At 42.3% G+C, this 11825-nt stretch overlaps 1 protein-coding gene across 3 annotated transcripts; it reads left to right on the top strand.

Annotated features, from left to right (window-relative positions):
* The first annotated feature begins 2313 nt into the window (after positions 1-2313).
* On the top strand, positions 2314-10266 carry LOC142568006 (uncharacterized). 3 transcript variants are annotated; one of them, XM_075678097.1, is made up of 5 exons: positions 2314-2423; positions 4694-4836; positions 5798-5866; positions 6921-7001; positions 9315-10264. In XM_075678097.1, the coding sequence occupies exons 2-5, from the start codon at positions 4788-4790 to the stop codon at positions 9425-9427; spliced, it is 312 nt and encodes a 103-aa protein (XP_075534212.1). In that variant the 5' UTR covers positions 2314-2423; positions 4694-4787; the 3' UTR covers positions 9428-10264. The 3 variants fall into 3 exon arrangements, with proteins under 3 accessions (XP_075534212.1, XP_075534213.1, XP_075534214.1); XM_075678098.1 differs by lacking the exon at positions 2314-2423 and having other exon boundaries at positions 4601-4836; XM_075678099.1 differs by lacking the exons at positions 2314-2423; positions 4694-4836 and adding an exon at positions 4856-4946 and having other exon boundaries at positions 9315-10266.
* The last annotated feature ends 1559 nt before the right edge of the window (positions 10267-11825 follow it).

Genomic DNA, 11825 nt, shown 5'->3' on the forward strand with positions numbered 1-11825 from the left:
TACAAGGCCCTCCACATGTATGCGGCAAGTGCCATAGCTCGAAACTGAATTTTTCCTTTAGTGTTTCACAAGGCGTCCGATATGTCCACATTAGATGTGATCCGTTTCTTTTTATTTACCCCAGTGTGGAGAGAGCATCATTAATTTTTTTTTATTTTTGCGTGTCTTTGGTTTGTTTCTAAATTTATCAGGCAGCAGTCTCATGATGCTAAAGTGACTTATGTAATGACAATCATCAGCTTTTGTTTTGCAGAAAAACAACGCATTTCCTGAACCATTGTTCGCCATCCCATCACTCGCATAATTTTGCAGAGTATTCTACCTATATTGACTTGCTTGGCCTCCACTAAAGTCTTGCATTTTCAGATACCATTCTTTCCTTAAAATCATTCGACACTTCTCATAATTTGTGTACCTTGGGCTTCTGATACTATGCATTCAGCATTTTTGCTTGTTGTTTCTGACTAAAAATGTCTTCTTTAATTCAGAGTTTAAATTTTACCATTGGAACACACAGAAGGGCTTTCCATTGCATATCTGCATAACAGGGAAACATGTTTCATTAACCATTTGCAATATCCAATAGAAGATTGAAGAATGCAGCTTGCAGTGTGATTTGACTGAATGAGCCATAAAAGTAACTCATCTCACTTGGTAAATAAAAGCACATATAAGTGTGATGTACAACGTATGTTACACTAACGTGGTGGGTTCTCTTGCTTATACAACAAAATAATCGGTGCGCGAGAAAAAGGTATTTTTGCATGCCCCTTGTACACATTGATTTAAGGAAACTGAGCTGGAGCTGTCTACATGATCTATTTATTTTACCTGCAAGTATACTCAACAAGAATGTGTCTAAGCTCCTTAGTGGTATTTGAGATTATGTCAGTATTGCATATGTGCGTGTTGCATGAAATAATTGAATTTTGAAAATGCTCGTAGGGATCTGATGTGGATATCTGCAGTTTATGGATGCATATAAATGACTCAGCATCAAGTGCAAGTGAACGGTTCCACAGGCCCGGAGTCGATCATGCAAATAGATTCCCTGCACGAATTTGTGACCACAAAAGATATGCCACATCAAACGGCATGCAAGTAAGTGTTGAAAATATTGCACAGTTAATAAAACGCCTACGCTATTAATATGTGGGTTCATGCACTCGATTTCGTCCGTATTAAGCACTCGCGTCTTGATTGCTTCGCGGCACAGAAATACTCGGCATCAGGCTGTTTTTCAGCTGGGGCCTTTGTAAAAGCATGATTGTTCAAAGTGCAACAATTAACCAGATTCTATGACTTGCTTGTGGATTCGCCAGTACAATTCCGGTGCGCTGGTCCGCCTGTGCAGCAATTTCCTACTGAAGGGCAACCTCCAAATAAAAACACCGCTCCTCATGTAAAAAAAAATGCTCTACTGTGACGCTTTTCAAACGATTGTGATGCATCACAAGAGCTGTCTACTCGCGTGATGTTCTGAAAAGAAGATACATTCGTTTACTTACCTGTGAAGGCATATGCCAGAGCACTTCGGGGCTTTGGTGGCACAAAAGGCACGAATGTGCCATAGCGTCCGATGTTGACGCGCGATCGCATGTCAAACCTAAACTGTACGAAACTACCACGAATCCAAAAAACAAAGATTCGAAACGGCAATTCGTGTCATCCTTTATTGCATGAATGCGTACGCCGCGGTTTACACAAATCACGCACTTTGCAAGCGCTTTCTGTAAACTTAATATTAACGCATCACCTTCGTAAAGCCATAAGGTATGCGTTTTTAAATGACAAAGCATAAGGTGACCTGTACTTGCTTTCAGCTCTTTCAATAGAAACTGCGCTGGCCACATTGACCAGTACACTCTAAAAACTAGGAAGGGTATCGCAGGAGTGAAGCTGCCGGTTCACTCTTCAAAGCGTCGTTTTACTCTCGCAAAATGTCGAGGAGAGTGAAATGCATTGTTCACTCTGTCACCAAGGAGAGAGTGAAATGTGCTTTTCACTCTCCCCTTCAGAGCTAGAGAGTGAAAAGACTCTTGCGACAATAGAAAAGAGAGACTCTTGCGGCAATATAAAAAAAAAAGCGTAGCGTAATCTTCTGCTTCAACTGTAGGTGGCTGGCCCCGAACATGGCAATGTATCATTCATGCACGCTGAGCAAAGAACACATCGTTTTGCTTCTAAGAGAACAGGCCGCCGCAGTTCAAAGGAACGCGTAGCGAGCGCTCTACTTTTTCACTCGGAGTGGCTCCACCGCGCGCGCGCGCGCTCAAGATCGCGGAACAACACAGCACCGGAGAAAGTGAACCGTCCAGCGAGCAAAGGCCAGCCGAGGGAGATCGTGTTTCAGCCATCTCGCGTCGCCACGAAAACACGACAGTCGTTCGTCATGCCTTGGATATAACAACAAATCCTCCACGGTAAGTGAATTCTAACTTAGGTGCACATTCTGCGTATATGTCATGCTATCGCCAGGAAGTCGTCGCTGCGCTTAGCCGACGCGATTGACAAAGGACTAGGCGTACGCGCTGTCTCTCGATGTCAATCTAAAAAGCCAGTCGTCGCGATAACTGCATGTGATTTTATCACTTTGCCGTTGTCCGTAAGAGCTTTAAAAATCGCAAACGCTGCCAGAACTATGGTATGTTCAATAAGACGCCAGGCGAGAGGACGCTTAAAATGGTTGGTTCACCAGCCCGTGATTCCGAGCCTATGCGGAGCGTGATTAGCGTGCGTTTTGTGTGTTTGAATTTATTCAGTTTGGCAGCCTACTGTGTACGGAACGCTGTTGAACTAAGGAATCACATAACAGAAGGCGTCATTTTGCTGGCAGCATGCTTTTTTTTTTTTATAAATAAACCGCGCGCTTGACGGTGTCTCGCGCAGGGGGAATCTGCGACCACTGAAGTTACGTGCAGCACCAGTGCTAGTTAGAAACTTTGCCGCAGGCATTCAGCTGCATGCTGCAAGAGGTCAGTTGGGCGCGTTATCTTGAACTTACTGAAAACGCATGAGGAATCCATGTTTTATGCTGAAAAAAGTATAAACCCCATATAAGCGATCTTGCGCGCGGCAGCTACAAGCGACGCGACGGAGATGGCTGTCGCGTTCGCTCGTCGCCTACAAGTCGTACTCCGTGCGAGCGACGATTTTTAGCGACGCCTCCCCGGTGTTGCCGGCATGAGGGCTGCAGTCACGCGTGACGCGTGCTTTAGTAATTTACGTTGATGCATTTTACTATAAAAAGTAGCATAAAATATTTCCGGAGGTCTTGCAGTACGTTCTTATCCTTGCACGTATAAAAATTGAATCATTTGCTCGTTCCGCGCGACAATCGGTAGTATTTGAGCGATGTATGTACATCCAGTTCCGGCTTCGCGCTATTGGCTAGTCGCTCATAGCACTTCTGGGCGACGAGCGACGATTTCTAGATTTCCAGAACCGAGCCATCTGTTCAAGCGACGGCCCGTTTTGTCGCTCGAAGCCGTCGCTCGTCGCCGTCGCGCACTAAATCGCTCTCACAGTGTTTATCCCTAAGACTGAACTGTTTTTGCTCATGTTGAAATGGTGTGATTATAGGTCTGGTTTTGTCTCCTGTTGCGGTTTTCGTGCACGGTGCGAAACTGAAAGGATGCTTATGTCTACGAACTCGGTGAATTGTCAAGCAGCTAGTTACGCATCGGCATCGAATATAACGGCTGCTGTGTGGAATTACAATTGCAGGGGCGCTTTGCATACGCTTATTGTTTTGGACATGCCTGTGCATTTGCTAATATGAGTTGGCATGTCAGAGTTATGTCATATGAACAGCTAAATCAGCCTTCCTCTGGGGGTTACAAGCGTAATGTGTGCATTTTGCTATAGCATGGCAGATCAAGATGTGTTTATCGCTTGAATATTTTTAGTAGAGAAATAAAATATCAAAATAAAATGTTGCTTTAATTCCGTGTTACCAGTCTGTCGTACACAGAACAATAGGTTGGTGTAATAAACTAATAACTGCGGTTTAACTGCAACTTTTACATGCCTACAAGAATCTAAAATGCTAGATTTCAAACTGCAGCAGTAGTCGGGTCTGTCAAAAATGAACTCCACTGCGCACCTCATGCATGAAAATAAGTTCATGCCTTTTAGTAAGCTTAGATGCAGGCCGCAGTGAACTTGTTAGTATTGAAATGTGGGTAAGCTTGCCATAACAAGCCTTGTTGCCCTTTTTTATGGGCACATCCATATATCCATTGAGCTGAAGGACAATATTTTCATCCCTACTGAGCATCATGTTTGCAGCTATAATCCTCAAATTATGGCTTCAGCAGTGGCACAACCAGGGATGGTGCGGGGGAGGGGGGGCACACTGGGCACTTGCTTAGGATGTGTCACAAGTGGTGTTTGCGATACACCAGACTCATGACAGACCTATGACGTCTGAAAATGACCAATATTCTATTCATTAGCAGGAGTATTCTAACATTCATGAAAAACAAGGATGAACTGTGGTTTATTTGTTTTTTTGCTTAAATCTAAAAATTGAAGTTAGTTTAGCAGTTGACTGTTGCAGTCATTTGGATGTTTTGCATGCATTTCACTAGGAAGACTAAGAGTCAAGACTTTTTATTGCCATGGCCTTGACTGTCTTGATGTTGTTTTGCACCATGCCCTTGTGTTGACTTTTGCATACGATATTTTTCAGGCACCCGCTTTATATAACGCAAGAAGGCAGCTGCAAGGACACGAGGATGTGAAAGAGCCAGTGCAGCGCGACTTCACGTAGTGCAGAGGAGCCAATGCCAAAAAATCAAAATACATTGGCATGTTATTTGGACAAGAAAACTAGTATGTGGGTATATGGGTGTACCATTTGACCAAATGTCAACAAAATCAAGATACAGTATGTTACACGAAGATGAAAATTCTCACGTGCTCCAGGCAGTCATCTTAACATGGTATATTTATGTAATGTCTCTGATTGGAAAGTCAAATCAAGTATGCTCTCTGGAGACAAACACATAGCAGCAAGTGTCATTGAAAAGTTAAAAATGTGTTTTAAGAAAGCTGATTAGTTCTGAGAAGTGACTGCTTTTTGTCTTGCCTCTCAACAAATATATCCATGTGATAAAAAAATAGTGATACAATGAAATTGCATATTTGCTTAGCGACATGATACATACTTGCAGTGAGCACGATGCCTGTGTTTACTATAAAAAGCAACAGCCCATGCTTGGTTAGGTTAGGCCCACTACAACATGCAGGCATGGGTGATTGGTGCTTTTTTTATTTCTGTGTCGTGAGGTTTATTGACGTGCGTATAGGTGCAGTGGCACGCAGTATGGCTAGTACAAAAAGGGGGGGGGGGCAGATATATGTAGCTCACTGTACACGACACAGGGCAAAGGAAATCCGTGTTCAGCAACTATGTTAAATGCCATGTACGTAAATTTTACAACGCTACTCGTTCGAAGCGCGCACAGGTGCATATTGAAGAAAAGTTTTCAGGGTAGATAATTTAGTTCGTAATTTACACTAATTTTGCTCTAACCACGAGACATAATAATTTGAATATACTGCACGGAAAAACCTAGAGCGAATTAAATTGTGTCAGCTTCGTGTGTATACATATAGTCTTTCCTATGCATTAGGTTTTTTGCATAATGCATTAACACTTGACAGCCTATCTTATGATGTGTACTCGGTTTACATTACAGTTCTTTATTAGTTTACTCGTTTGTTTTGCGACTGATGAAATGCCGGCATATATATATTTTCAACATTTGACATAACCCTGTATGTTTTGCAGGGACAACCCAGGATGTGCATTTCTCAGCACCCAGTCAACTGCCAAAAGTGACTCAAACACAGGCCACCAGTAAGTGGACATCAGTTGCAATTTCACATTATGCAGTTGGCGGCTGCCTTGTACGGAGGCTTTTTTTTTAATGAGATGGTGATGTCGTTCTAATGTACATTTTGACCACAAAGGTGCGATCATGTCTCACAGAGGCATATATGGTTGCTATTCTCTGCGAGGGACGTGTTCTCGTGTTTGTGAAGCATTTGTGTTTGGCAGTATTGTCGCCCAATGAGTCGGATATAAATACTAACTCGCCACTGCCGGCAAGTAGTTGCGAGAAACGCATTATGACGCTGTAAAGTTATTTCATTAATTCGAAGGAAAGTTTTGCAGCAGGAAAAAAGGTTGCTATTCCAGGTAAACATGTCTTTTTCTCACAGGTTATTTAGCCAAACTGTGGATGCATGAAATTCGTGACTTATAAATAGATTTTAATTTATTCTTTAGTAATGCTTCTAAAAGAGACTAGAAATAGCATGTGACTACCTCTGCAATCAGCAGACCATACATTTACAGTCATAAGTGGCAGTTCCATGCAGTCTCGCATTTTATATAACCTTTCCTTTCAGCAACATTGGAACTGGTGGCTGCGTTTTCAGAAGGAGAAGTGTACTTGACACTGTATGTGTATGTGTGAATTCGGTTTTCTTTGTATGTGTCGGCTCACTGACAAACGGTGCAAAAATCTGTTGTACCATGAGCCTGACGACGCCTTCTGCTGGTAGAAATGCGGCACTTCGTATTTTATAGTACTGCATGACATTTAAATCAAAGCTACCACATAAAATGATCAAGAAAACTAACCGCTGTTATAGCTGTTTTCCTCAAAGAACGCTTGTCCTTTATGGGCTGTGTTAATCTGAGCTCTCCACCGATGTTTCAGTAGTATTATCCCTTAGTGAGTGAGAGATTGGGGGCAATTAATCGTGTTAGTGTTTAAGTGGTGTCCTAATTATGTGCATTTGTTCCAACAAAGTTGTCTAGATTACATTATTGTGTAGTGTAAAGCTTATGAAACCATCAGCAACTACTGAGTTGCTAACACGCATATGGATTTGTCACTATACAGGTGGAACTCGGCTGTACCACTGCAGTGCTGCGGAAATTGCCTTCACCAGCGGCTTTGCAACAGCTGTTTCGCAGCATGTCGGTATGTGTTAATTTATAATTATGTTGGGATGGGCTAGTATTATGGACCACTGCTACTCTGTATTGTGACAGATCCATATGATAAGGGATGTAATGGGCACAGCGAAAGCCTTTGAATTTTTTACTATGGTACATAAACAGGCTCTCCTTTTCGTCACTGGAGCAGGAGAGAAGGGCATGCAGGCACTCCTGAATGTACATATATTTCAAAACATGAGAGAGACATATATACACACACACACACACACAATTAAACTAAAGGCAGGGACGTTCCATCTTTCATCTTGAATTGAATTGTGCAGCGCAAAAATACAACACAGACCACAGAGAAGCACACATGTTAACAGGTTTGATACACACGTTAGTTCAACAGATTTGATACTTCAAGTGTGCTATTTTACACAAGGGGGAAGGGAAAGGGGAGATAATCTGAAAAAAAAGTGGAGTGGAAAAAAAGGAATCGTGCCAAAAAGCATGAGAAGCATCGCGCAGCCAGGATCACCAGCAGGACATCTAAAAAGCACTCTGATAAAATTACATACAGGACAACCTTACGTATAGTTTGTTTCAATCAACTCAGATCACATGCAGCCATTACTGCAATCATGTTGTTTCCTTATGTCATATGGGGGAATGATGTAGGCCCAAAAAACTGTTTAGAGCTGAAGGATTATGTTCCATTCTAGCCTCATTGCCTGCTTTTTTATCATATTGTTATCAGCTGCTTATGTTAGGGACAAAAAGTAAGAGTACGAACTGTTTCCCGATTCGCCATTCCACACAACATGTCTTTGTGACTATATGTACATGCAGATGATCCATAGTTGAAAAATATTCAGTACAGAAGAATCTCATTACAAGATGCACTTGGTTGTAAGAGACATCTGAAAATGGTTTGGTTGGTTTTCCGATGTTTGCCACGTTAACAATACTGTATACAAGAGACACCTTTGTTACTAAGGATGACTTTTTAAGTATTCACTACTTCGAAGGGACACAACCCAGACACATTCACTTTGTGCACCTTGTGTGCTCCGAAGGGCGTAAAGATCACGCAATCCTTACACAAGTCAATCGCGCATGTCTCTTTTAGCATGAACCAGAAAAGGAGGGCAACGAGGACAGTGCAGGGCAGAAAGTGTCGGCAGTTGAAGCTAACGAGCGTCTAAGAGCACCTCAAAGGTACTGCGAGCAACAAGGCTTGCAAAGTGAAGCGTTTAAATTCCAGAAGTTGGGAATGAAGCTAACACAATCTACAGTCACTAAAAAGCTGTGAATGTCTTCTTTAAAGGGCCCCTAAACCACCGAGGTTGAAATTTAGTTGCGGTGTTGCAGTTCTACACAATAAGGCAATGAACAGGTAGCCACGAGAATTTTTCGAAACGGTGCAGTAATAGTGGAGCTACGTGTGTTTGATTATCGAAAAGTAGTCCCCACTCATTTTACTCTTTCATCTGGTACACGCCATATGGACAGTATCGTCTTTTCCTTGCCTAGTACACCTCCAAATGTTACGGGACAGGCCAACACCAACGAGCTCTGTTGCTGCCGCGCTGACCCGTCATCCTGCGAGGGGTGGCGCTAATACAACGGAACTGTATGGTGACTCGTGTTGAAGAGCCTCATAGGGAGACCCTTCTGTTGGCGTTTCTGTTCTTTGCCCCCATTGGCTGCCCACAATAGCATCGCGCGCAACGCGACGAGGAAGGAGTGTGTGTATTTGCTTGCAGGCCTTGCCGGCAGTCGTACACTTTCGTTCGACCAATCGACAGCACCGGAAACTGGTGACATCATCAGAGACAGCCTGGTGACGTCAGGACAAACTGGGGGGTGCAGGATAGGTCCAGAGAGGCGCACGGGGTCATTTTCTTCATATTGTGGTGCTCCGGCAGTGCTACGCACTCTGGCATTTGGCTTCGTCGATCGTGACGGCATTCTGATTTTGATACGCGCGTTTACATGAAATGTTCAAAAAATGTCGAGAAGTGGTTTAGGGGCCCTTTAAGCCACCCTGAGCATTTATTCCTTCAGATATATCAAAACATACTTTAGTGATGATGCATAATAAAGTGATCTAGTCTGGCTCCTCAGTGTCTCAAAATTTTTGGTTTCGAGAGATGTTTCCCGTGCCTCTTGAATATCTTCTGATGAGGCTTTACTGTAATATACGCAAACAATTGTGTAACTCCTCCTGCAAGTATTATTCATTAAGCCCGGTCACTTATGTGCAAAGCTTGTGGTTAAGTCTTGATGTCCGTACTTTTTAGAGCTATGTCTATTAATTCATGCTGTTCTTATTGGTTCTTCGATGCAGGAGACAATGCCTACGAAATTATTGGCCCTGATCATGAGAGCCCTCAAGGGGCAAACAACATCTCTGTTGCAGAAGTGAGCCCGATACCACTTGGAAGTTACCATGACAGATGACACGGCAGCAATAGATACAGAGACTGCCATGTCTACTGCAGCTGCAACAGTCTACGAGGCAAGCAGCAGCGCGTCAGCATCAGCAGCAGTGTCAGAAGGAACCACACCAGGCCTGGTAGAGCAACATGTGTGCTATCACTGACTTTTTTTGTAGTGGATACAACTCATTTGCTCAACATACAAAAGCTTTTCACCACGACTGTGAGCCAGTGTTATTGTGGAGCAAGTACAAGACTAAGTTAGGTGTTATAACACAGTACAAGCATCACTTTAATATATGCAAATGCAAACATATTACAGTTGTTGCCTCCCCAGCCAGCCCACATAGTGACAACAATGTGGAACACATGGTGGGACACACCTCTCCCCCATTACAAGATAGTAGAGACTGTCAGTGTTGTTGCTAGATTGACTGGTCTTTGTAGGCAACTAGAAGGACAACACAGGTTTCATAAGATTGTTGTTGATGTTGTTGTTGAAGAGGTAAAAAAGAAGTTTGATGGGAGCTGAAGTGCCAACTGATATTGAGCAAATCAAAAGCAACCACCTGAGAAAGCAACACTATCGAAATTTGGGTATCTATGTGCCGCCAACTCTGGTAAGAATGGCATAGGACAGAAGTGTGATGAAAATCACACAGACACTGCTGTTGCATCACTGGCCACAGTGAGCAGCGACTTGTAGGGCAAGAGAGTCAACTGAAACTAACATTATGATATAGTGTCATGATCCCATGTGACCACTTTTCAAGTTATTTTGCAAGATACAGCTTAACCTCCAGAAACGAGACTGCAACTTGTCTGTAAAAAAGCTTTCACAAAAAATTATTCATAACACTATTAACATAGCAGTATCTTTTTTTGTGTGTCGGTTCGAGGTTCCGGCTGTCCATTAATGCAAAAATTGAGGAAAAAAAGAACATGTCGTACTTACACCTTTTTAACAAGTACGAGGGGGACAGAACTTTTCTAGTCATGCATCTTCATCATACTATCAAGTTTTTAAATGCCTTTTATAATTATTATTACCAGTTATATCTGAGTGCATTGTATGCATGTAGCAGGTGTAAAATCAGGTCAGTTGGATCAGATGCCTTATCTGCACGCGAGCCCTATATTCAAGAAATTTGAATTAAAATAGTTACGTTAGAGACGCAGTCTTTCAGCACTTTATTGCCTGTGGTTTAAGCATTGCTCAATACTTTTGTGGGTGGCAATTTCAACCGGCACAGCACTGCGCTTTGCCACAGTCACATTTGTCTTCAAAGCGGTTTTTACCATTTGTGTTGATCTGTTTGTGTATGCATATAGCAAGTTTTTAATTTATATTTTTCTGCATTCTTGTGCTTGCACTAAGCTTGTATAAGGCAGTTACAAAATGTGTGTCACTATAACGAACTGTTCTGTTGAGCTTACACTTGCAAATAATCGTGTTCAGATGGCCGCACTTCTATGCGGGTGCACCGCTAGCTTTGTGTATGTTCTCATGTTTGTATAAAGCTTATATAAGCTAGTTAGAAAATGTATGTCACTAAGCATTGTGATATTCTTTAAAGAACTCCTTGGTTGGTTTTACACTTGTGAATTAGTATTGAGGCGGTGGTATTCCCATGTATGCCCACTGCTAGATTTCCGTGTCCTCACGTGTTTGTACTAAGTTTCTACTAGGGAGTTACAGCATGTACGTCACTAAGCGCTGTGATATTTTTTAAAGAACTGCTTTGTTGGTTTTACACCTGTGAGTAATAGTACTCGGGTGGCACTAGTCATGTGTAGGTACACAGGGACCATTTGTATACATTATGCTCATGTAAAGCAGTTACAAAGTGTATGTCACTAATTACTGTGATATTTGTTGAATTGCTGTGATGGTTTTACACATGTGAATAATAGTGGTCAGGACACAGTACTTGCGGTGTATAGTTGAATTTATACACTGCCAAGACATGGGCTGTATATGTACCAAAAGAAATGTATGTCATTATATTGTTGTGATTATTACTGTTTGGATTTTATTAAACTGTAATAAAATTGTTTCTTGTATCTATTGAGGTATGGCAATTTGTCATGCAACCAAACTGAGGACCTGAACTTGTGCATACAAATAAACAGCTAATTTAAGAGTATACTGCTCATATTCTGCTAAACCAGTTTAACAAATCTTGTACTACAATGCTGGAAAAATGACAGAGCTGACTCGGATGTACAGAAAACGTTCTGCACTGGCTGAAGGACTGCCCCACACTGGAGTTCGTAATGTTGCGTTTATTGGAGTAGAACAGAAAGTGCACTTTTATTAAAAATGCGACAGTCGGTGCAGAAACATAAGGCAGACGAGCGGATGTGGCACATTTTTTTCAGGGCCCTCCATGCCTACTACTGCATTTGTAGTCTTCCTG

This window comes from Dermacentor variabilis, unplaced genomic scaffold (genome assembly GCF_050947875.1).
Source record: "Dermacentor variabilis isolate Ectoservices unplaced genomic scaffold, ASM5094787v1 scaffold_15, whole genome shotgun sequence".
Taxonomy (NCBI): Eukaryota; Metazoa; Arthropoda; class Arachnida; order Ixodida; family Ixodidae; genus Dermacentor; species Dermacentor variabilis.